General features: G+C 44.9%; 1 protein-coding gene and 1 long non-coding RNA gene across 10 annotated transcripts in view; one reads left to right on the forward strand and one right to left on the reverse strand.

Annotated features, from left to right (window-relative positions):
- The window catches only part of MLLT10 (MLLT10 histone lysine methyltransferase DOT1L cofactor), a 213,732-nt gene extending 202,103 nt beyond the window's left edge, over positions 1–11,629 (reverse strand). For 2 of the 9 annotated variants that reach the window (XM_023223167.1, XM_023223162.1), the window contains exons 1-3: positions 11,234–11,620; positions 10,945–11,104; positions 6,491–6,570 (exon numbers count right to left, since the gene is read on the reverse strand). In XM_023223167.1, coding sequence (XP_023078935.1) covers positions 6,491–6,570; positions 10,945–11,104 — 240 coding nt within the window. In that variant the 5' untranslated portion in view covers positions 11,234–11,620. Of the gene's footprint in view, positions 1–6,490; positions 6,571–10,944; positions 11,105–11,233 lie in introns of those variants that run through there. The other 7 variants (XM_023223168.2, XM_023223165.2, XM_023223164.1 and 4 more) reach the window with 7 other exon arrangements.
- A 7,745-nt stretch (positions 11,630–19,374) lies between these two features.
- Positions 19,375–23,546, forward strand: part of LOC111549971 — a 7,966-nt gene continuing 3,794 nt past the window's right edge. Inside the window, exons 1-2 of the long non-coding RNA XR_002733886.1 lie at positions 19,375–19,452; positions 21,889–22,077. This is a non-coding gene — a long non-coding RNA (uncharacterized LOC111549971). The remainder of the gene's footprint in view (positions 19,453–21,888; positions 22,078–23,546) is intronic.

Consider the following 23,546-nt stretch of genomic DNA (forward strand, 5'->3'; position numbering starts at 1 on the left):
ACCAATTTACTTTTCTGAAAATGCTCCTTTACTTTTCTGAATCTTTACTGCTCAGTATCTGTCAGGGTACTGCCAGGTCAAAATCCCCCTTCCCTGAGAAGTGAACTATCTCCAGTCCACAGAGTTCTTCCTCTGTCTAAGTAATTTGACCCTATTGTCTCACCATAGCAAAATGGTCCAGAGTTAGGTACCTCATCCAAGCCAAACCAAAGTTGGGGTTTTGTTTTATTGTTTCTCAAAGGAACATGAGATTGGGACTGAATTTACTCGCTTTTGAGACAGGAGATGGAAAATATCAGGAGCTGAGCTATCGTCATCTTTCACCAGAGGAGGCAACATGGTGGTTAAGAGGTAACATAGTGGTTAAGAGCTTAATCACATCCCAGACTCTCATAAAACATCTACTTCTCTTAAAACTATAGTATCCTTACCCATAAAACGAGAATAACATCCACCTCATAGATGTGATAGGATGCTTAAATGAAATAACTGGCAAAAAACGTTTAGCACAGTACGTGGCACATAGTAAACAACTTAAAAAGTTAGCTACTCATTGTTGGAACAAGCAGCACAGTAAATCTGCAGAAAGAAAAGAATGGAAGCAGGTATGCAGACAAAAGTAGAAAAAAGATTCCTAAGACTAATTCAAGTCCCTTTCTGGGTCAAATACATTTCCATGTTAGGGTTCTTGGCTCCTGTGTCCTTATAAGACAACGCCCTTTCTCTGCTTATCTGTTTCTTACAAAGGACCTGCCTTTTATAATTATACACTACAGGCCGGGCACAGTGGCTCACAATGGTAATCCCAGCACTTTGGGAGGCCAAAGTGGGCAGATGACCCGAGGTCAGGAGCTTGAGACCAGCCTGACCAACATGGAGAAACCCCATCTCTACTAAAAATACAAAACTTAGCTGGCCGTGGTGGCACATGCCTGTAATCCCAGCTACTTGGGAGGCTAAGGCAGGAGAATCACTTGAACCCAGGAGGCAGAGGTTGCGGTGAGCCAAGATCATGCCACTGCACTCCAGCCTGGGCAACAAGAGCTAAACTCTGTCTCCAAAATATATGTGTATATATAACACACGTATATTACATATATATAATCACACACTACAGGAATGTAGAAAAGGTTATGCTTTTGCCTCTTCTTTAAAAATCCATGGCCAGGCAACGTGGCTCACGCCTGTAATCCCAGCACTTTGGGGGGCTGAGGCGGGTGGATCACCTAAGGTCAGGGGTTCAAAACTAGCCTGGCCAAAATGGAGAAGCCCTGTCTCTACTAAAAACACAAAAATTAGCCAGGCATAGTGGCACGTGTCTGTAACCCCAGCTACTGGGGAGACTGAGGCAGGCGAATCACTTGAATCCGGGAGGCGGAAATTGTGGAGTAAAAATACAAAATTTAGCCGGGCATGGTGGCAATTGTCTGTAATCCCAGCTACTCTGGAGGCTGAGGCAAGAGAACTGCTTGAACTCGGGAGGCGGAGGTTGCGGTGAGCCAAGATCACGCCATTGTACTCCAGCCTGGGCAACAAGAGCTAAACTCCATCTCCAAAAAAAAAAAATATATATATATATATACACACACCATATATATGTATATACACAATATAGATATATATGTATGTATATATGCATATATAAATAATGTATATTACAGAGGTTGTGGTGACCCGAGATCGCACCATTGCACTCTAGACTAGGCAACAAAAGCGAAACTCCGTAACAACAACAACAAAAAAAACTAGCCAGGCAGGGTAGCAGCCATCTGTGTCTGTAACCCCAGCTACTCTGGAGGCTGCAGCAGGAGAACTACTTGAACCCAGGAGGCAGATGTTGCAGTGAGCCGAGATCACGCCATTGCACTCCAGCCTGGGCAACAGAGTGAAATTCCGTCTCAAAAAAAAAAAAAAAATCCTTAATGTCACCCACATCCCACCAAACGATGTTAAAATAAAATGCCCTCCCACAAAAACTTCTTTTTCTTAAAGAGACAGGGTTTCACTTCGTCACCTGGACTAGTGTGCAGTAGTGTGATTATAGCTCATTGCAACCTCAAACTCATGGGCTCAATGGATCCTCCTGCCTCAGCTTCCCACATAACTAGGGCTACAAGTACACCACCACATATGGCTAATTTTTTTTTTCTTTTTGTAGAGATAACGTGTCACTATGTTGACCAGGCTGATCTCCAACTTAGGCGTGATCTCTCACCTCGGCCTCTCAAACCACTAGGATTACAGGCACAAGTCCCGGCATCCAGCAGCATCTAATATACTTTTTTTAATTTTTTTGGAGACAGTTTCACTCTTATACCCAAGCAGGAGTGCAATGGCACGATCTCAGCTCACTGCAACCTCTGCCTCCCCGGTTTGGGCGAATCTCCTGCCTCAGTCTCCCAAGTAGCTGGGATTACAGGTGTATGCTACAATGCCCAGCTAATTTTTCATATTTTTAGTAGAAACGGGGTTTTACCATGTTAGCCAGGCTGGTGTCAAACTCCTGACCTCATGTGATCTGCCTCCCTCAGACACCCAAAGTGCTGGGACAGACTTGAGCCACTGCGCCTGGCCCTAATATACCTTTTAAGATAACTACTTTATTCACATTGACACTTTGACCATGTCCTTAGAGAGAATAAAAGAGAAGCAGGTAACAAGTGGCATTTGAGGCAAATGATGCTGGCTTTCTGACATTCTCTATTCATTATCTTCTCTCTCTTAATACCCACCTTATTTTCTTACCCCTTCCAGCCTTCAATCTACTGTGACACCCCCCGGAACAGCCACATCTCCTTGTCAGTGTTTACTAATAAACCATAGGTTCCACTGTGTAGTGACCTAGTCACCACAAACCGTAACATGACACAAAGAAAAAAAAGTCAGAGTAGCTCTATAAAGATTTCACCAAGTCCCCAACTTTCTATGATTGATTTCATCCTCCATTTGCTAAATCCCATTAGAGTAACAGCTATAATTCTACTAAAGTGCATTCTCACACAGAACCAAAACATATCAGAACTATAAAAACATTGCTCTGGCCAGGCACGGATGCTCACACCTGTAATCCCACCACTTTGGGAGGCTGAGGTAGGAGGACTGCTTGAGCGCAGGAATTCGAGACCAGCAAGATCTCATTTCTAATAAAATTCAGGCCAGGCGTGGTAGCGCACGCCCATAATCCCAGCACTTTGGGAAGCCAAAGCAAGCAGATCACCTGAGGTCTGGAGTTCGAAACCAGTCTGGCCAACATGATGAAACCCCATCTCTACTAAAAGTACAAAAATTAGCTGAGTGTGGTGGCGCATGTCTGTAGTCCCAGCTACATGTGAGACTGAAGGAGGAGAATGGTTTGAATCCAGGAGGCAGAGGTTGCAGTGAGCGGAGATGGCACTACTTCACTCCAGCCAGGGCGACAGAGCAAGGCTGTCTCAAAAAACAAAATCAGCTGGGTGTAGCGCTGCAGGTCTACCCAGGAAGCTGAGGCAGGAGGATCACTTGAGCTCAGGACTTCAAGGCTGCGGTGAGCCATGATTGTGCCACTCCACTCCAGCCTGGAGAACAGAGTGAGACTGCCTCAAAATAATAAAATAAAAATAGCTCTGAGACTCAACATACTTTTATAGGCTACTCAAGCATTATTTCTTTTTTGAGACGAGTCTCGCTTTGTCGCCAGGCTGGAGTGCAGTGGCGCAACCTCAGCTCGCTGCAACCTCTGCCTCCCAAGTCCAAGTAATTCTCCTGCCTCAGTCTCCCAAGTGGCTGGCATTACAGGTGCACACCACCACACCCAGCTAATTTTTGCATTTTTAGTAGAGGTGGGGTCTCACCATGTTGCCCAGGCTGGTCTCAAACTCCTGACCCCAGATGATCCAACCACTTTGTCCTCCCACAGTGCAAGGATTACAGGCATGAGTCACGGCACCCAGCTCATTATTTCTACTGGTCAAAAATTGCCCAGGCAAACACAAAAGCTTCTGCTTTTGCTATATGCCTAGGTAAAGAAGCTGTAATGTTTGTTTTCTACCTTCAGTCTAATTCCATAATCAACATCAAAAGAAAGGAACTTGCTATAACAAGATGTCGTGGAATAAATAATAAATCGATAAACATAGTAAGATTTAAAAAAAGGGGCCGGGCGCGGTGGCTCAAGCCTGTAATCCCAGCACTTTGGGAGGCCGAGACGGGCGGATCACGAGGTCAGGAGATCAAGACCATCCTGCCTATCATGGTGAAACCCCATCTCTACTAAAAAAAAATACAAAAAACTAGCCGGGCGAGTTGGCGGGCGCCTATAGTCCCAGCTACTCGGGAGGCTGAGGCAGGAGAATGGCGTGAACCCAGGAGGTGGAGCTTGCAGTGAGCTGAGATCCGGCCACTGCACTCCAGCCTGGCCGACAGAGCGAGACTCCGTCTCAAAAAAAAAAAAAAAAGATTTAAAAAAGGAACTATCACATTTTAAATGGTAGTATGTTTGCATAACTAATGAAAATAAAATCTATTTCTGGTATTTCCAGAAATCCAAATGGGAAAAATGCTTGTGGCCACAAAGGATAAACATACCTCCCTCATTTTGTTTTTTGTGAGATAGTCTCTCACTCTGTTACCCAGGCTGGAGTCATGGTTCACTGCAGCCTCAACCTCCCAGGCTGAAGCAATCCTCCTGTCTCAGCTTCCAGAGTAGCTGGGACTACAGGTGGAAGTCACCACGCCCAACTAATTTTTTTTTTTTGAAACAGTGTCACCCCGTCACCCAGGCTGGAGTGCAGTGGCACAATCTTGGCTCACTGCAACTTCCACCTCCCTCATTCAAGCGATTCCCCTATCTCAACCCCCAGAGTAGCTAGACTACAGATGCGCACTGCCATATCCAGTTAATTTTTTGTATTTTTAGCAGAGATGGGGTTTTACCATGTCGGCCAGGCTGGTCTCGAACTCCTGATCTCAAGTGATCCGCCCACCTCAGCCTCTCACAGTGCTGGAATTACAGGCATGAGCCACTGTGCCCAGCCCCAACTAATTTTTAAAATTTTTCTTTTGTAGAGACTAAGTTGACCAGGCTGGTTTCAAACTCCTGGACTCAAGCAATCCTCCCGCCTGGGCTTCCCAAAGTGTTGGGATTATAGCTGTGAGTCACTGCGCCCGGCCTACCTCCTTTTTTTTTTTTTTCTTTCCTGAGAGTCTTGCTCTGTCACCCAGGTTGGAGTGCAATGGCGTGATCTCAGCTCACTGCAACCTCGCCTCCCAGGTTCAAGCTATTTTCCTGCCTCAGCCTCCCAAACAGCTGGGATTACAGGCGCATGCCACCACGCCCAGCTAATTTTTCTAACTTTTTTTTTTTTTTGAGATGGAGTTTTGCCCTTATTGCCCAAGCTGGAGTGCAATGGCGCCATCTCAGCTCACTGCAACCTCTGCCTCCCGGGTTCAAGCAATTCTCCTGCCTCAGTCTCCTGAGTAGCTGGGACTACAGGTGCATGCCACACCCAGCTAATTTTTGTATTTGTAGTAGAGACGGGGCTTCACCATGTTGGCCAGAGTGGTCTCCATCTTTTGACCTCATGATCCTCCCACCTTGGCCTCCCAAAGTGCTGGGATTACAGGTGTGAACCACTGCACCCGCCAACAAAAGTTCTGAAATAAGGTAGCCACCCAAGTAAACAACAACAACAAAAAAGATTATGATGTCGGTTTGCCAAAGGGAATGAATGCCTGAAATCAGTGAGTGTTCGAAGTTAAACTATACACCCAAAGATATAGTAAAAAGAATATGATAGTCACTAAAATTATTGTTTTATTCCCATTAAACAAAACCTAACAGAATTATCAATGTAACTTCCTTATTGGCCGGGCGCGGTGGCTCAAGCCTGTAATCCCAGCACTTTGGGAGGCGGAGACGGGCGGATCACGAGGTCAGGAGATCGAGACCATCCTGGCTAACACGGTGAAACCCCGTCTCTACTAAAAAATACAAAAACTAGCCGGGCGAGGTGGCGGGCGCCTGTAGTCCCAGCTACTCGGGGAGGCTGAGGCAGGAGAATGGCGTGAACCCGGGAGGCGGAGCTTGCAGTGAGCTGAGATCCGGCCACAGTACTCCACCCCGGTCGACAGAGGGACACTCCGCCTCAAAAAAAAAAAAAAAAAAAAAAAAAAACTTCCTTATGTTTCTATTTCCATTATATTTTAACTATGATTAGCCAGTGAAACCTTCAAACTTCAAGCTTTCTTGATTCTGTAACTAGTTAACAAAGTCCAAATATGACTACGTATTTTTATGTTTTCAAAATATCCAAAATATACTCACTTGATTCCATTTGTTTTTCAGTTTTACAAAATCTGTTTAATACTCCAAGTCAATATTTGGCCTAAATTATCTCTTACATTATGATATTTGAAGAAATGACTGACAACCCCGCAAACTACAACAGGAGTGCAATTCCTAATTTCCAAAGCTACTCACTAAAGTTTAATGTTTTTGATAAATAGTCCTTACCACTCTGGCTGCTCTCTCCTGAGATTCACATTTCCTGCAAAACCATGGTCCAGTGGGTACTTGAACAATGCCATAGCAAGCTGTTGAAAAATGAAATATATTAAAATGTTAAGATTCGAAGAACTATGGAAAAATCAAATACCCTTTCAAAGCCCTATTAATCTACCTGTCACTATTCAACTAAACTACCTCTTTACAAAGTAAAACAGTTCATATCCTATTTATCACATATACAGCTTACTTAATTAAAAAGTAAAAATTTTAAATGCAACTCTTTTGTGTTACCTCATGTAAATAAATCAAGGCTGGGTGCAATGGTTCATGCCTGTAATCCCAGTATTTTGGGAGGTCGAGGTGGGAGGGCTGCTGGAGCCCAGGAGTTCCAGAACAGTCTAGGCAATACAGTAAGACTCCATCTTCACAAAAAAAAAAAATTTTTTTTAATTAGGCCAGGCGCAGTGGCTCACACCTGTAATCCCAGCACTTTGAGAGGCTGAAGCAGGCTGATCACCCGAGGTTGGGAGGTGAAGACCAGCCTCACCAACGTGGAGAAACCCTGTCCCTAAAGAAAAGACAAAAGTAGCCAAGCGTGGTGGCACATGCTTATAATCCTACTACTCAGGAGGCTGAGGCAGGAGAATCGCCTGAACCTGGGAGGCAGAGGTTGCAGTGAGGTAAGATGGCACCATTGCACACTAGCCTGGGCAATAAGAGTGAAACTCATCTCAAATTAAAAAAAAAAAAAAAAAAATTAGCTGGGCATAGTAGTAGGTGCCTATAGTCCCAGCTACTCGGGAGGCTGATCTGAGCCTGTGAAGTCAAGGCTGCAGTAAGCCATAATCACACCACTGCGCTCCAGCCTGAGCAACACGGGGAGACACTATCTCAAAAAAAAAAAAGTATGCTTATTTCTGACTACATAATGATGTGAATGCTCCAAATGATCTAAGTATACATCACAAATCTAATCACAGTCTTGTTTTAAAATTGGTTTTCAAAGTTAATAATTAGCTCAAAAGTGAAAATTTTCCAAAATTCTAAAAACACTAATAACCAAGCAGATTTTTGTATGAGCTTGCTAGGCAAAAATCTGAAAGTATCTTAAATACTGGAAAGCATTTAAAGAACATAAATTCAGGTCAGGCACGGTGGCTCATGCCTGTAACCCCAGCACTTTGGGAGGCCAAGGCAGGCAGATCACCTGAGGTCAGGAGTTCGAGACCAGCCTGGCCAACATGGTGAAACCCCGTCTCTACTAAAAATTTTTTAAAAATTAGCTGGGCATGGTGGTACGCGCCCGTAATCCCAGCTACTTGGAAGGCTGAGGCAGGAGAATCAGTTGAACTTGGGAGGCGAAGGTTTCATTGAGCCGAGATCACGCCACTGCACTCCAGCCTGGACAACAAGAGCAAAACTCCATCTCAAAAAAAAAAAAAAAAATTAGCCAGGTGTCGTGGTGGTGCCTGTAGTCCCAGCTACTCAGGAGGCTGAGGCAGGAGAATCACTTGAACCTTGGAAGTAGAGGCTGTAGTGAGCCAAGACTGCCATATTGCATTCCAGCCTGGGCGACAGAGGGAGTCTCTGCCTCAAAAAAATATAAAGAAAGAGAGAATATAAATTCACAAAGCAGAGTACTACCCCCTGTATGATCACAGCAGAACATAAATTCAGTATAACTTTTTAAAACTCCAACTAGTTGGCCGGGCGCGGTGGCTCAAGCCTGTAATCCCAGCACTTTGGGAGGCCGAGACGGGCGGATCACGAGGTCAGGAGATCGAGACCATCCTGGCTAACACGGTGAAACCCCATCTCTACTAAAAATACAAAAACTAGCTGGGCGAGGTGGCAGGCGCCTGTAGTCTCAGCTACTCGGGAGGCTGAGGCAGGACAATGGCGTGAACCCAGGAGGCGGAGCTTGCAGTGAGCTGAGATCCGGCCACTGCACTCCAGTACGGGCGACAGAGCAAGACTCCGCCTCAAAAAAAAAAAAAAAAAAAAAAAAACTCCAACTAGTTAAACTTCTCCAAAAGCTAAACTTCTATTTCCTATTAAACATTTGTAGGACTAGGCAAGGCAGCTCATGCCTGTAATCCCAGCACTTTATGAGACCAAGGCGGGCAGATCCCTTGAGTTCAGATGTTGGAGACTAGGCCAGGCACAGTGACTGGCGCCTGTAATCCTAGCACTTTGGAAGGCCAAGGCGGGCAGATCATCCTGAGGTCGGGGGTTCAAGACCAGCCTGACCAACATGAAGAAACCCCGTCTCCACAAAAAAAATACAAAAATTAGCTGGACATGGTGGTCCATGCCTGCAATCCCAACTATTCGGTAGGCTGAGGTAGGAGAATCACTTGAACCCGGGAGGCAGAAGTTGCAGTGAGCCGAGATGACACCATTGCACTCCAGCCTGAGCAACAAGAGCAAAACTCCGTCTCAAAAAAAAAAAAAAAAGTCGAGACCAACCTAGGCGACGTCGTGAAACCCCATCTCTACCAAAAATGCAAAATTAGCCCGACATGGCTGTCCTGGCCTGTGGTCCCAGCTACTGGGGAGGCTGAAGTGGGAAGATGGCTTGAGAGGTCAAGGCTGCAGTGAGCTGTAATAGCATCCTGCATGCCAGTCTGAGTAACAAAGTGAGACCTGTCTCCAAAAAAAAGAATTTGTAAAATGTGTCTGACTATAAATGTTCTATGAGTCAAAAAACACAGCATAGGTATCCAAAACACGGCATAGGTATCCAAAACACAGCGTCAGTGCCCCAAAACTTTATTCAGGTGTACTGCTAGGAAGGAAAATTTAAGATTTCAATGAAAATTTTCTATACTGGAACACAGAAATTACTACCAAATTTTGATAGTTTATCATCCAATGCATAAGAAATAGCCTTCAAAATGCCAGTGAACACGGGATGACCTTAAAATCAGTATCTGGTTTTGTCACACATTGTATTCACTCCCTAAAAAAAGCAAGACATGCAACTTTGCTCTTCTTTAAAAGCCTAGGGCCAGGCGCAGGGGCTCACGCCGTTAATCCCAGCACTTTGGGAGGCCGAGGCAAGAGGATCACCTGAGGTCTGGAGTTTGAGATCAGCCTGGCCAACATGGCGAAACCCCGTCTCTACTAAAAAATATAAGAAATTAGCCGGCTGTGCTAGGGTGTGCTTGTTATCCCAGCTACTCGGGAAGCTGACGCAGGAGAATCAATCGCTTGAACCAGGGAGGCGGAGGTTGCACTAAGCTGAGATGGCGCCACTGCACTACATCCTGGGTGACAAAGCAAGACTCCGTCTCAACAAAATAAAAAGTAAAAAAATAAAAGTCTGGGAACAGCAGCATTCTCAGAGTAAGTTAGTTCACTACCTCAGAATCATCACCACTGCATCTAAGTCTCCCTTCCCAAGTGTGACATTCGTTTCTCTACAAAATGCACTTTAGCACATGTTCAAATTTTTCTGTCTTCCCTTTGGTGGTAGTCCCTTCCAACAGACGACTAAAAATATCTGCATCACTTAATGCCAGATTCAGAAATGCGAAGGGACATGGAGCCACCAAAAAAGAACGTAGACTGTTTTGTCCTGGATTCCTTACCACGTGAAATGGGGACAAGTCGCCCACTTCAAAGGCCAGAAAAGTATCTTATTAGTGTCCTCGGCCTTCTTGTATATCCAAAAGCCTCACCAAATGGTAACAACCAGAAATAAACTAAGACGCTCCCCAAAAGTCACTTAGCACCGCCACCTCTTCTCTTCAGCCACCTAGGCTGGTGGTGGCCTGCCGCGGCCACCCCACAGGCGCTGCAGCATCACCGCCACTCCCGCATGGTCAGCAATGGACTCTGCCATCTCCCCCGCAGGCAGCTACCGGGCGGCGGCGGTAGGGCCCGAGCCTTCTGGCTCGGGGTGCAACGGGCCCCGCATCCCTACCCATCTAAAGAAGCGAGGCGACCCCCGGCCTCCCCGCCCCAGCGCCCAGTTCCCGAGCCCCTCTCCACGCCACAGGAACTCTGCAAACACTGCGGCACACAGGCGGCTGCAAGCCAGGGTAGAGGAGGGCGCTCCACTCTCCCAAACCCACCCCCCACGGCCCCTGCGACTCCAGGAGGGGCGCGCACCGCCCCCGCCCCCGCCCCCGCCCCCGCCCCGCCCCGCCCGGATCTCGAGGGCGCGGCGGCCGCCGCCCTGCCCCGCCCCGCCGAGTCAGCATCCCCCGGCCCCAGGCACAGACGGCGGCCGAATGACACTTGAGAGAGTGAGAGCGGAATCACATGACAGTCCGGGCCACACGCACTTTCTCCCACATGCGCGGCCCACACCCCCCGCGCCCCGGCGCGGACCCTCCGCGTCCCTCCCGCGGCCGCGGCACGGGGCTGGGGCGCCGGCGGTTGCGGCCCAGGTGGGGGCGGCGGTGACCGTTGGGCGAAGGCCGGCGCGCCCCGGCGGGCGGTTGGGTGTTTACCTTGATGCACCGCGACGCTGCAGCCGTGCCCGTCGCAATAAACCAGCGGGTTCTCGGCCCAGCCTCTCTCGTCTGAGCAAACGCAACAGCCTCCAATCATCTCCTTCATACTATGGGAGACCTCGTCCTCCAGTGACACGGGCCGGTCGCTAGAGACCATCTAAGAGGGAGTTGGGGGGACCATTAAAAAACACATGCAAGCCGATTAGTACTTCCCCCCAACACAGACCCCAGCGCCCGCCCCGGCGTCCCCCGCCCAGCCCGGCCCTGCCGCCCACCGCTCGCTCACTCGGGCTTTGCCGCTCAGTCACTCACGTTCCGCACAGGAGTCAGGAGCCATGTCCTTGCTGATTCCCCCCACCTCCCCTCCACCGCCTCCTCCGCCTCCTCCTCCTCCTCCGCGTCTTCCCTCCCCACCTCCACCCGGCCGCTAACGCGGGCGCCCGGAGAGGGCACACATAATCAAGTAGGCCTCCGCACAGGCGCACTGGGGGGGCTCCCGCTGGGCCAGGGGCAGCGAGGGAGGGGAAGGGGGCTGCGCTTCCTCCTCCGAGCGTCACTCGGCGTGCGCGCCCGCCCCGCGGCCGGCGTGAGGGAGGAGGCCCGGGCGAGGCGAGCCCTGCGTGCGCGCCGCCGCGGCCGGCCGGCTGCCCCCGGCCTACCTCTGGGGCCCCGTCCCCCTCCCCCGCGCCGTTCGCCGCCGCCGAGGTGTGCTAGGGGTGGGCGCGAGGGGAGCCGGCGGCGCGCGGAGGCCGGAATGAGCCGACGCGAGGGCGCGGGGGCGCGCACGCGGGGGCGGGGACGTTAGGCCGCCCTCTGCAGCGCTGGTGGCGCGGGCCGCGTGTGCACGTCGGGAAGAGGCCTGGGAGGTGGCGGGGGAGGCGGACGACCAGGGCTGGGAAGGGGTTTTCTCAGAATCGCCAGAGGGGACTCCCCGGGGGTATCATCTCCCTGCCCTGGGAACCTACCTGCTGGCCTTTTCCTCCAGGACTGGCCCGTGGGTAACGAGGGTGGGGCGAGTGTGCCAGCTCCCATGAAGGGTGTAATGAAGCATGGCTTCCTGCAGTTGGCCGCCCTAACTTCACAGGGCTGCCGCAGGCTCTCCACCCATTAAATTCACGTCCTGGACTCTTCCCAAAGTTCTCCCGCTGGAAGTCCTACAAATCTGCCGCCCATTTACGCACTACATGGGCCCCAGTGGCAAACGAAAGTGCATCACAGGCTGAAGGTCAAAAGCCCGGGTTAGGGCTGCACTCGGAGAGGGAACGCTAAGGAGCCCCTCAGCTCGCTGTGCAGGACAAATGGTTGTTTATCAGGAATTAGCAATATAGTATGATGATCTGGAAAATGCAGTTGTACTACACCAAAAGGAAGAAGGAACTCTAGCCCTCCTAGTCAGTCGCTAAAAGATAATTAACGCCATCAGACAGTGGCGTCCAGTTATGATGGAGGATTCCTCTGATTCGGGTCTTTTCTCCAAATTTATACTTGGAAATGTGAGGTCATTTAAAAGTGGCAGAAAGATGAGAGCTCCCACCTCACAAACAAATGGAAAATGAATTAGGCCTATCTGCATAGATTAATTAGCTGGATACTGAGCAGTTTTAAACTAAAATCTTCCACTCTCGCCCTATTCCTTATGCATCCGTATAAGCCCAATATTGATGTTTAAGCAAAAAATGTCTAATTAGAAAAGTTTAGCATGAAATCAGAATTATGTATAGATAGTTTAAATGACAAGCCCAGTTAAAAGGCGAATTCATGACTTTTGATTAATTAATACGTTGCAGGTACAAAATGGTTCTTTCTCAGGAATTCGTATTATAAACGTGCTGATCTGGAAGATGCACTTTTGCAGTGCTAAAGCATAGAGAATCCAAGTTCTCCTAGTCGGTCACCAAAAGATAATATAATGGTTTCGGCTTTAAAAGCCTTCTAAATGTTCTTCTGATAAAGGGGGAAAGAAAAGGTATCATGACTGTTTTTCTATTTCAAATTAATTGCTAGAAATCTGTGCAAGAGTAATAATAGGTATACAGCACAATGAGAGCATATATAGCAAATTCAGATGTTTTAAAAGCTGAAATATACAAAGTAATGGCAATTAAAACGTACACTAAAACAATGAGAATTCACATAGTGCATTTAGAAAAGGTGACTATAAGACTACATAATGTGAATTCTTTTTTGGGATGTGACAACAATACATTTCTGGATATATAATAATTATATTTTTTAACTGCCTTAAAAATGTATAAAACTAAAACGACCTTCAAACAAAACTATACTGTTTTGTGTATCTTAACCATATATTTTATCTTCACCCTTATACAAAGGACACCAGCTCAATATCCAAGTCCTGTTCAGACTCTTACTATAGAGCAATTTTGAGTTAAAAATCTGTGTGAAACTTCCCCTCCAAAACACTGCAGCCAAGCCTTAATGCATTAAATTATTTAAAAATACATTTGTTTTATTTTTAATGCATTGGAGCTTAGTTCTTGTGAAGGAATGAATTTGTAAGTAAAGAAGGATGGGTACCTTGCCCTATTCTTTAACAGTTAAAACAAATGTAAGTAAACACTTGCTGTTTCCTAAACAAAACAAAAAAATTTATCATTTGTAAGACGTTTCAGAAATTTTTAAAGATAGGGAAAATATATTATTTCATAACAGGCCTATATATAAATACTATCTGAAACAAATTTTGTTAAAGATGTATACATAAGTGTTCACAAAATATAATTCAAATTATTCAAAACAGATTTTAACATATGTTGAGTATGAAAACTATATGAAAAAACATGCGTGTAAATAACTCATTTTCATTTTAAGTCATGTACCAGATATCAAACTTTTTCTTATATATCTGAAGTATAATATTTTGTATATTTCTATAAAATGTTAAGTGAAAAGGAAGAAAAGCAGACAGTATAAAACAGTAAAACAGTTCAAATATGCAATTAATTATTCATTCAGTAAATATTTATTGAACATTTACTGTGTACTAGGGACTGTTTTGGATTTGGGGAATATAGCAATGAAAAAGTTGTATTTGTCCTTTGTGAGACACATATATATAGTCATATATGTAACAATTGGCTGAATATGCTAATTTTCCTACCTCAAAATGGATAAAACTTGTAATTACATTGGCAGAGTTGTTAAAGTACAAGTATGCTTTTTAAAATACTTAGCAATATGAAAATAAATTACCATAGGAGTTATAAAATAACTTTGTGAAAAAGAACAATTTCAGTCGTAAAATGTTACCCTAAAATTTTATATTCTCAAAATATTTTATATTCTCAAAATATCCTTCAAAAAAGTATATGTAGTACCTCTAGGATAAAATGAAACCCTATTGTCTCTAAATATTGCTTCACATAAGAGCAGCTAACTCAGTACCAGCCCGTCTGTTTCTCCAAACTAATCATCTGAGGCAAACCACAAAAAACTCAAGTAAAAGTATTTTATGATGTAACCTCTAACCCTACTATAATGGGAAGATGTATTTTTGCTCTATGGGTAATATATCTTCCGATAATTTTCTTTATTCTTTAAGGTAGGCACCAAATTTCTGTATTTGCTTTTCCATATTTACATAAGTAGGTATTATGAAAGAAATATTTAAAACCATATTCAGTTCAGAGGTTAGTACTATTCATATTTATCTCCTTTGTAAATTAAAGTTGTATTTGCCTTCTGTTTGTGCATATTATATTTAGTCTATTGTACCCATCGTCAAGGTATATAAATTTCTACAATGGGGTGTAGAAACTGAGGTCTATTTCTACATCCATATGAGGTATACTTCTGTAATGCTGAGACTAGATACACTTTCCTGAACTCAGATTCTTGACTTCCACAGTGTGTAAAATTCTACATTGGCTCTGCGACTAAGTTTTTTAAACAAAAAGCAATTAGAATTCCTGCATCTGCTAAACCTCATTGAAGTCTATCATCTTGTCTCTAAATAAATTAGTTAGAAAACTCAAAAAGACACTCTCTTATGATCTGTGCAGACTTTCAGATATATCTTCTTTTACATAAAGGAATCTCTGTTTTTTGTTTTGCTCATTTGGTACCCAAGAGTTTTTACCTTTTACATTAAAAGTTTATTATAAGCCATATATTTATGCTAGTAGGATTAATATACTGAAGGTGTTTCTGAAACTAGCTTTGTTATTTATGTCACCATAAATGAGTATTGTGTCTTTATAGATGCAAAACCACCATGGCACCTATATCATGGAGCACTATTTGAAATTTCATATAAAAATATTCTTTGCAATTAGGTTTTGAATTGAGATTCTGTTAACAGCTTTTTCAAAAATTCTATTTAATGAAACTTGTAAATCTTACTAGGTGATTATTTTTTACTCACCATCACACCTAGCAAGTGTCTTGCACGTAGTAGGTCCAGAGTAAATGTTTGTTTAATGTCCTAAATTGGTGTTTAAAAGCTAATTACACTCTGAGTTTTATTCTTCAAAGTAAAGCAAGATTTTATTTTGTATGTACAATTGAACTAAAATTTGTAAGTAATGATTAACAAAAATTTTCAGGTGAATTGGTTTCTCTGAAGATTTTCAATAGTTGAAATTAATGTCAGTTTTTATTTACCAGATAGTTTAGAATTGGCTATTCTAAATAGCCCTCAAATGTTTGCCACCTTTTCATGTAGAAGTCATCATTTTATTACAAAACAGGCTCCAACTTAGAATCAATTATAATTAATATTGTTGTTAGATACACTTAATTTTCTGAAAGTTTGGTAGATAATTCTGAATTTTAAATTGTGTGTAATCTAAATAAAAATCTTTTTAAGAATCAAGGTCTAATATTTAAAAGGTTTGGTTTGGTTAACTGTGTTTGGCCTCAGAGCTATTTGTTTTGCTATAAAAATTGGTATCAAATGGCTGTATTTACATTTTTTGAGTAAAACACCATGTAATTATCAATATAAAAATGCTATCTAAAAGATGCTTTTAGGTATTCTAGGTGTTACATAAACCTCGTAACGATTCAGAGTTGAACTTTTTTTTTCCATGATGCAGTAATACTGAAAGGTGTTATATTTTGACTTTTCAGAGTATCATCAATACAGTGTGTATTGTAAGGTCCATGTTCTCATTTTTTACTGACACTGAAGATCTGCATCTCTGTTGTAATTAAAGTGTGATTAAAGTGTCATATTTGGGTGTCTGTTTATAGGCTACGTAAGATTATCTAAGTGAAAAGATTCTGGACGTGGAAAAGAGGAAAATCAGTTTTTGAAATGGAAGAGAACCTTGAAAGAAATGCAACATATCTTAGACTGAAAAAAAAAGAAGAAATTAAACTGAATTTATAAATACTATTCGGACCAAAGAAGATCACTTTTTAAGATTTAAATGTTTTCCTCTCCAAAAGGGGCCACTGCTTACCAAATCCAGAAACAAGCCCAAGAATATGTTAATTAAGTGCATTGTGTCCAAGAAAGAATGAGGTTGACAAATTCATTTTTTATTCCTTCGATTAATAAACTGTTTGTCTAGTACATCTTAGATTTTTTAAATCTGTAATGTGCATATTTACCTCTTGAAACTGTACAGTAACAGTGCCAAGGACCAACATGACCCCATAGGGTGAATCTTATGAAGCTTAACATTCCTGGTGAATTAAACACACAAGCCTCGGATCACTTTTTGTCAGCCTTATTTTACTGCGGCGCTTGAGAGCCAGAAGGTAGGTAATTTTTATATGGTGGCACTTTACCCCAATTAAAAAAGCAATGATCGTTGGTGCAAGCAGAGGTGGAAAATATAATGACATAAAATTAAAGAAAGGTATCACAAAGACTGACCAGGAATGCTACTTGTCCCTCTCCATCCCCACCCCCATTCATGCCCTTTTTCCATCCATTTGTTGTTTTTCTCACAAGAATATCATGAGTCCTAAGCATATTTTTACTTTAAATGAAACAAAAAATGTCTGAAACAGTGAATGATGTAAAACGATTCACCTTCTACTATCAACTACATAACAGATAAACATGTAAAGCTATTGTAAATATTCAAAGACTTATAAATAAAAAATGTAAATTGATGGGGGAACTGTGGGAGGATGTGTGGAACGAATGAATAGATTGAAAATACTTGATTTTCAACACCGATTTTTTTTTCTGTTCAAACCTTTCCATAGTTACGCCTCAAATGATTTCTTACATAAGAATTTCTCCTTATATCTCGAAATAACTGAATGATTTCCATAAGGAAATGCAAGTTTAGAAAGAAGACCCGCAAAATGAAAGTGTTAAAATGCAATCAACTTCTATAGCATTTCAAATGCAAAAATACAACCATCACTACCTTTAACTGACTCTTAAGGGGTCTTTTCAAACAGATGCTATTTATGAGCATCATCTGTTAACTTCTTTCTTGTAATTCAAAACTCTGTCAAATGTTTTCAAGATGACGTGTAAATATAATATTCCATTAAAGATCAATTCTAATTGGTTTTTTAAAATCTACCTTGGGAAACAGTGCTTCATAACACACAGACTAGTAATGAGTATTTTAGAAGGAATTTCCGCAAAGTCTATCATAAACCTAAGTCGAAATTACTCTCTTGCCCTACTAAGGTTTGGACCACAGGATTGAAATTATTTCTTCTTGGCCTTTCACGCACGATGACTTTGGTCTTGTGGACAAGACTCGCAAGCACTTGTTGGAAATCTTCATTTAAAAAAAAAACAACTGTGACGTTGGGCAGAAATATTTCTTCCACATGCCTCACAAAGGAAAACGGCGTTTATTAAGTGGATTGCAATTATTTGTTTCCAAAACGTGGCTTAAAAGCAACTTAAACGTTTTTCCCTTTTAAAATTCCCTATTTTGAAAACGCACTTCACGTTAAAGGAAGCCCGTTTTTGAAAGAGCTAGCTCAGCCTTTCCTTTTAAAACTAGACTTCTTGTGTACAAAGAAGAGCTGCGTAATCGGTAATAAGGGTAGCGAAACGTGCTTTTCCGAATTCCTTTGAAGCTTTTTTTTTAAAATGGGTTTTTGAATCCATACATTTCAAGATATTTCAAACACTATATAATCTACTGTAATTTTCCGGATCCAGAACAACAACTGCCAACGTGTGTTTCTTATCTATTTATCACTTTATAAACATATCTACGTTGCTTTCCCGTTTTCTCATAACGTGTGCGTTGCAGGCTTGCCCGGCTTCCTTTAATTTCGCAGCACGCTGTAAAGGCTCCTTCCTCCGAGGTCTTCAACTGGGAACCCCCTTGCTGGCTGAGTCTGACCTTAAAACTTGCCGCGCCGGCCCGACCCGACCCGGCCGGAGCTCAGGAGCCCGGGGAGGTGCGGGCGGGGGTCGGGTTAGCCCGCGGGACCCCTCCCTCGGTCAGGACGCGCTCGACTAACGGCGGCGCTAGGGTAGAACAATGGGGACGGCCCGGCGGGCGCGAGAAGCCGAGTCCCGCTTCCTCCGCCACGCTAGACCTGCGCCCGGCCCCCGGCCCCCGCCCCCCGAGGCCCTCCCCGCCTGCCTCTACGCGCTCGCCCGTCCCGCCGCGCCTTCCTCCAGCTGCCCGGCCCGACGCTTGCCCCGCCACCCGCACGCCTTCTTCCTCGCCCGGGTCTGGCTGGCCCTCCTTTCCACGACACCGACCCACGGCGCTTCCTCCCAAGACTCCAGCTTCTTCCCCGCAGCCGCTGCCTTCCCGCCCTTTTCTGAATGTATTTTTACAGTTTCCCCCTTGATTTCCAAAAGTGGCTGAGAAGTCTCGCTTCCATCTTAATGTTGATTTGCTATTTTCCCTCCGGAAAAGATTTCCTCAGGAAACCCCAAATCTAGAAGGAAATAACAGCAAACCCCAGAATGCTTTTAACCCTTAAGACATCTTGTCTTTAAAAAAAATAATAAACGCATGTATGTCTTAAAACCGGCCAAAGAACCATCCCCTCGCTCTTTATTTCCTCCTGTAAATGCTATTATTTTAAACTCTCCATCCCGTGCCTTCGGACGAGAGGGCAGAGAATGTGCCTGGCAGCACGCAGCAAATCAGAGGTTTTATCTTACGCCTCCTGGGACTGGGGAAAAAAGTGGAACGTGGCCGAGGGAGCTTCCAGGGCAGAAAAGCGACACAATTCGCTGGGGACGCCGCTGGGCCAGGCCAGGCGGGGGAGGCGCGGCGGGGGCATCGAGGGCTCTCGGGCTCCGGGCCGGGGCGCCGCTGCCAGGAGGGGAGGCGGTTTTAAGTCGTGGGGGCTGGGAGGGCGGCGGCGGGTCGGGCGTGACGAGACTTTTGGAGGCAGGATGGGGCGGCGGTGGAGTTGCCTGGGCTTTCTCATACCCCCCCAACTCCACACCCTAAGGAAAAAAGGAAAGTTGGAGGGAGGCGGAGAGGAGGGCAGCCATTCCCATTTCCTCCCCGCGACGCCGCGGAAGGGATGGGGCCGCGGCGGGCAGAGAGAGGGCGCGGGATGAGGCGGGCCAATCGCAGTCAACAGGTCCAGGCCTCAGTGGGGCAGCTGAGCCGGGAGGCCGGCACCCCCTCCCCTCGGCTCCCCGTCCCTCCCCTCCCTCGCAGGCCCAGCGCGGCAGGGGAGGCCCAGCCCTCCCCGCCCCACGCGGACTCGCTGCGGCCGACTCCGCCGGGGCAGTCGGGGTGGGGGTGGGGCGGGGGTTCCCCGCCGGAGAATCCTCCCCCGGGGCTGGCGGCGGGGGCGGGGGCGGGGACGGAGAGCCGGGAATGGAGGATTAGGAAGGACTCCAGCTCGGCACGAGCGCGGCCCGCGCGAGGGATCCTGGGTAAAAAGTGGCCGCGCGGCACCGGGAGAGAGCGGAGAGGAGCCGGGGTCAGAGGTCAGGGCCCTGGAGCCCCGCGAGCAGAGCCCCCCACGTGAACGCAGCGAGCAGGAGGAACCTTTTTGTTTTCAACCGCGCCAGCATGCTCCCCTATTGACCGAGCTGCTTTTCCTGGGCTGCTGGGGAGAGGAGCTCCATTGCGGATCTCCTAACCCCACCCCCCCTTCCACCGCCAACACACTTCCCAACTCAACCCTTCCTCTCAACTCTCATCCCAGCCCCCCGTCCCGAGCTTGCAATAACGCAGTAAATTTGCTTTAACAACAAGTGGGGGTGGTTGAATTTACTCCTCCCTCTCCTCTCTCCTCCCCCTCCTCTTGCTGCGGCTCTTGACACTACTACAAACCAGGGCTATAAACATAAACATGTGTCACTGTAACAGGGCAGGTAATATACGGATTTTGAGGTGGGCTGGGGTGGAGCGGGGCTTGGTCGCCGCTTGGAGGGCAGTAAAAAATCGCGTTTCACGTGCTCGACGGCTTTGGGGACTCTCCCACACATCGATCCATTTATATAATGCCGAAGGCACTCGGTCACTTATTCAGCCACGCAGACCCACAAAGCCATTCGCGGATAACCAGCGTACCCCAAAGCAAATGCATTTCAGTATGAATCCCTCTCCTTTCCCAGCCAGTGCTGCCATTTCTTCTATTAGCAAACAGTAACGTGATACTTGAATCCCCTTTCCTTTTTAAAAATTCTTTTCCAGATAGCCATGAGCTCATTTTTCGACCTAGATAGTACATCTCTCCCATAGCCACTACCTACACATTTTGTGCGCAGAAACCCCTTCAAACAGCAAGAAAGGCTATTTAAATGACTGAGTTCGAAATCTGGCGTGCAAAGGGTATTCCTTGGGCTTTGCCTGCGTGCATTGAGCAACTTCTGCTGCAAGTTGCTGAGACTGGCGCGGTGGAGATCCGCCACAGCAAGACTTTTTTTATTGTTATTTAGTCTATATCTGCCTCTCAACTTTTTTCTCATTCTTAGTTCAACAAGCCGGCAACCACTACTTAAGGTAGAGTAAAGCGCATCCCTTCCCAAGCTTTTTGGCTTGAAACGGAGGGAGATACAGAAAATGTTCAGATGGGGAAGTGGTTCCCTTTGTTCTTTCATTGTTTCTCTACGAACTGGTGGATACAAGGACAAACACTTACCTTCTCTTCTTTTTGCTCCAAAAACCAGACGTTCCCATCAGCCTTAAAATACACAATCCACCTTGAAAGTAACTATGGATGTCGGGAGAGTTTGTATTCCATTCTTTTTCGCTCTCTGCCCTCTTTTAGCGTAGGATTAAGTTGCCGAGCACGTTGCTGCAAGCTGTAACCCCCCCCCCCCCCCACCCCCGCCTTAGTGAATCGGTCACGTTTAGGACCCTCTAAGTCCATCCTAATTCTGCCAGTAGAATTGAGGATATTGGAGCTCTAAACTTTCAAAAGGAAAGGGGCCTGCAACTCTCCAGAAAACTTGCAAATATCCCGAGATTTTTTACCATTGTGTTTTTGCACCACATCACCAAACAGTATTTGCCAATAAATAATAGATATGTCTTTGAGAAAAGTATTTTTTTAACTTTATACTTAGCAATGCGCTGCTTAGACAGATGGAGTAAAAGGCAGGTTTGTATCGGCATTTAACGGAATGAGTGCGTTTTCCATAACGTTTGTTGTGCCATGTGTTTTTTTTTAAACAAACAAAACACTACTCCCAACTGAGAAAGGAAGTAGAAGTTTGAATTAAAATGTTGTGGAACAACTTTAAAGGAGACGTTTACTTGAAATTTATTAGTGTAAAAATTGGCCTCAGAAGTGAAAAGTAAGCTTTTCAAAGTTAAAAGACTTAATTTTCACCCTATGATTCCATAATAAAAAAGCGAATTTTCTGGTTAATATGTGATACTGTCAGTGTTGAGTGTCCAGACTTTTGGGCATTAGTGCCCAAACCTTGCTCAAATCTGATTATGATGTGATTTGCTGATGTCATGAATATGAAATGATACTTGTGTATCCATAAATTCGAACTTGTGATTTTTTAATTTATTTTTCTTTTCTTTTTTTTAATCTCCCGCTTTTTTGTAGGTTCCCAGTAGCTGCAGCAGTGAAAGACAGTGATTGGCTCCAGTGCTCCTAGAAGGATTTGGGCTGAAGCCAGGGGAACAGAACCAGAAGAGGATTCCCTTTCCAGAGACCATCAGGCTCCTCATGTCTTGTCTCTCCTCTCTCCCCTCGTGGTGGCTCAGGATTTCAGTATGGCTGAGCAGCCCATAGGTAGGCCTCAATGCTTGGTGTCACCACTTCAGTCTCTACATGTTTGGCCCTTGTATAAAATAAACAAAAACTTGGGCAACCCTAACAAATTGTGGTTCTGGGTATTTGTGTATTATTTAATATCTGAAGGTCAAACTCTACTTTCTCTGATTTTTTTTCTTTTGCATTCAGGATCAATTGTGAAAGGCCCTTGTGTCTCATAGGAAAATATTGCAACAAAACAAGATAATTGGGGGGAAAGGCGGTTGCAGTAGGAAAAGTGGCTTTTCTTTGATAGCATTTAATTGGAATTAAAAGATTCTTGAGCTGTAAACATTCTTTATTTATTCAGCACACATAAGCAGGCATTGTTTTATCACTATCATAATTATGGTGTCCTTTAAACTGGCTGATAGCAGGAAAGATAAGGGAATGTGCTTGCAGATTCAGATCAAGTCTCACTCCTTTCTTTCTTTTCCTCCCTGTCCCCTTCCCCCTACCCTCCCCATTCCTTCCTTGGTCACTAGGGTCCCCCACAGCCCTTGAGATGAGAAGAGCAGGAAGATTGTGGCCTGTTTCTTACATCATGAAAGTGATTTGTACCTCACTCTAATTTGATGCAATCCATAACCTCCTTGTCTCCTATGTTTATAACTGGTTTTTAGCTTGCAATATATGTTATCTGGAGGTGCCTATTGCTCACCTGTGTAAAGTCTCATCCACTAGGATTTGTTGATTTACCTTTGTCTAATTTAGAGAGCACACTCTTAGGGCTTTTTCAGAACCAAGCCTCACAAAAACCCCTTTACCTCCAAGGATTTGCAAATTTATAAAGGCTGCATTGAATTCAAGATGGGTCAGGGGGCAAAAAAAGGGTAGAAGGTCACTGCATTTTGATTATGGGTCAGTAGACAACATGGCATATACCCTGTGTCCCAAACTTCTGTTAAAGACAGGGTTTTTAAATGCCTAAGAACAGAAGGATGGGCCCTTTTGGAGACTTACCCTGATTTGTTTAAATGAACCAGAAAGAAAAAAAATTAAGGGAAATATACTAAGTTATCATTTGTTTCTCAATTTAGCCATTTTCGACTCCTCCATTCCCATTTTTCCATCCCAAAAAGCAGAGAAGATGTGATATTAGATAAACTTAGCTAAAGAACTGTTGAGATTTTATTGTCTTATATCCTCAACTAATTCAGCCATATGAGACTTTATTATTATTTTAAACTTTTATCTTGTGAATATTATAGTTACTTTTAGTTAACAGCACAAGGGGCTTCTTTTATTCTTTTAACCAGCATACTTACATTGTTGAGGCCTTTGTGATGTTCCTTACTCTTTTCTGTCTGAATTCACTTTGAACAAAATGTGCCCAGCAATCACTAAAACAAATGTATATGGTGAAGAGTTGCGGGGGGGGGGGCGTGGGGGGTGGGGGGGGACAGAAAAGAGTAAGGAACATCACAAAGGCCTCAACAATGTAAGTA

Source organism: Piliocolobus tephrosceles, chromosome 9 (assembly GCF_002776525.5).
Source record: "Piliocolobus tephrosceles isolate RC106 chromosome 9, ASM277652v3, whole genome shotgun sequence".
NCBI lineage: Eukaryota > Metazoa > Chordata > Mammalia > Primates > Cercopithecidae > Piliocolobus > Piliocolobus tephrosceles.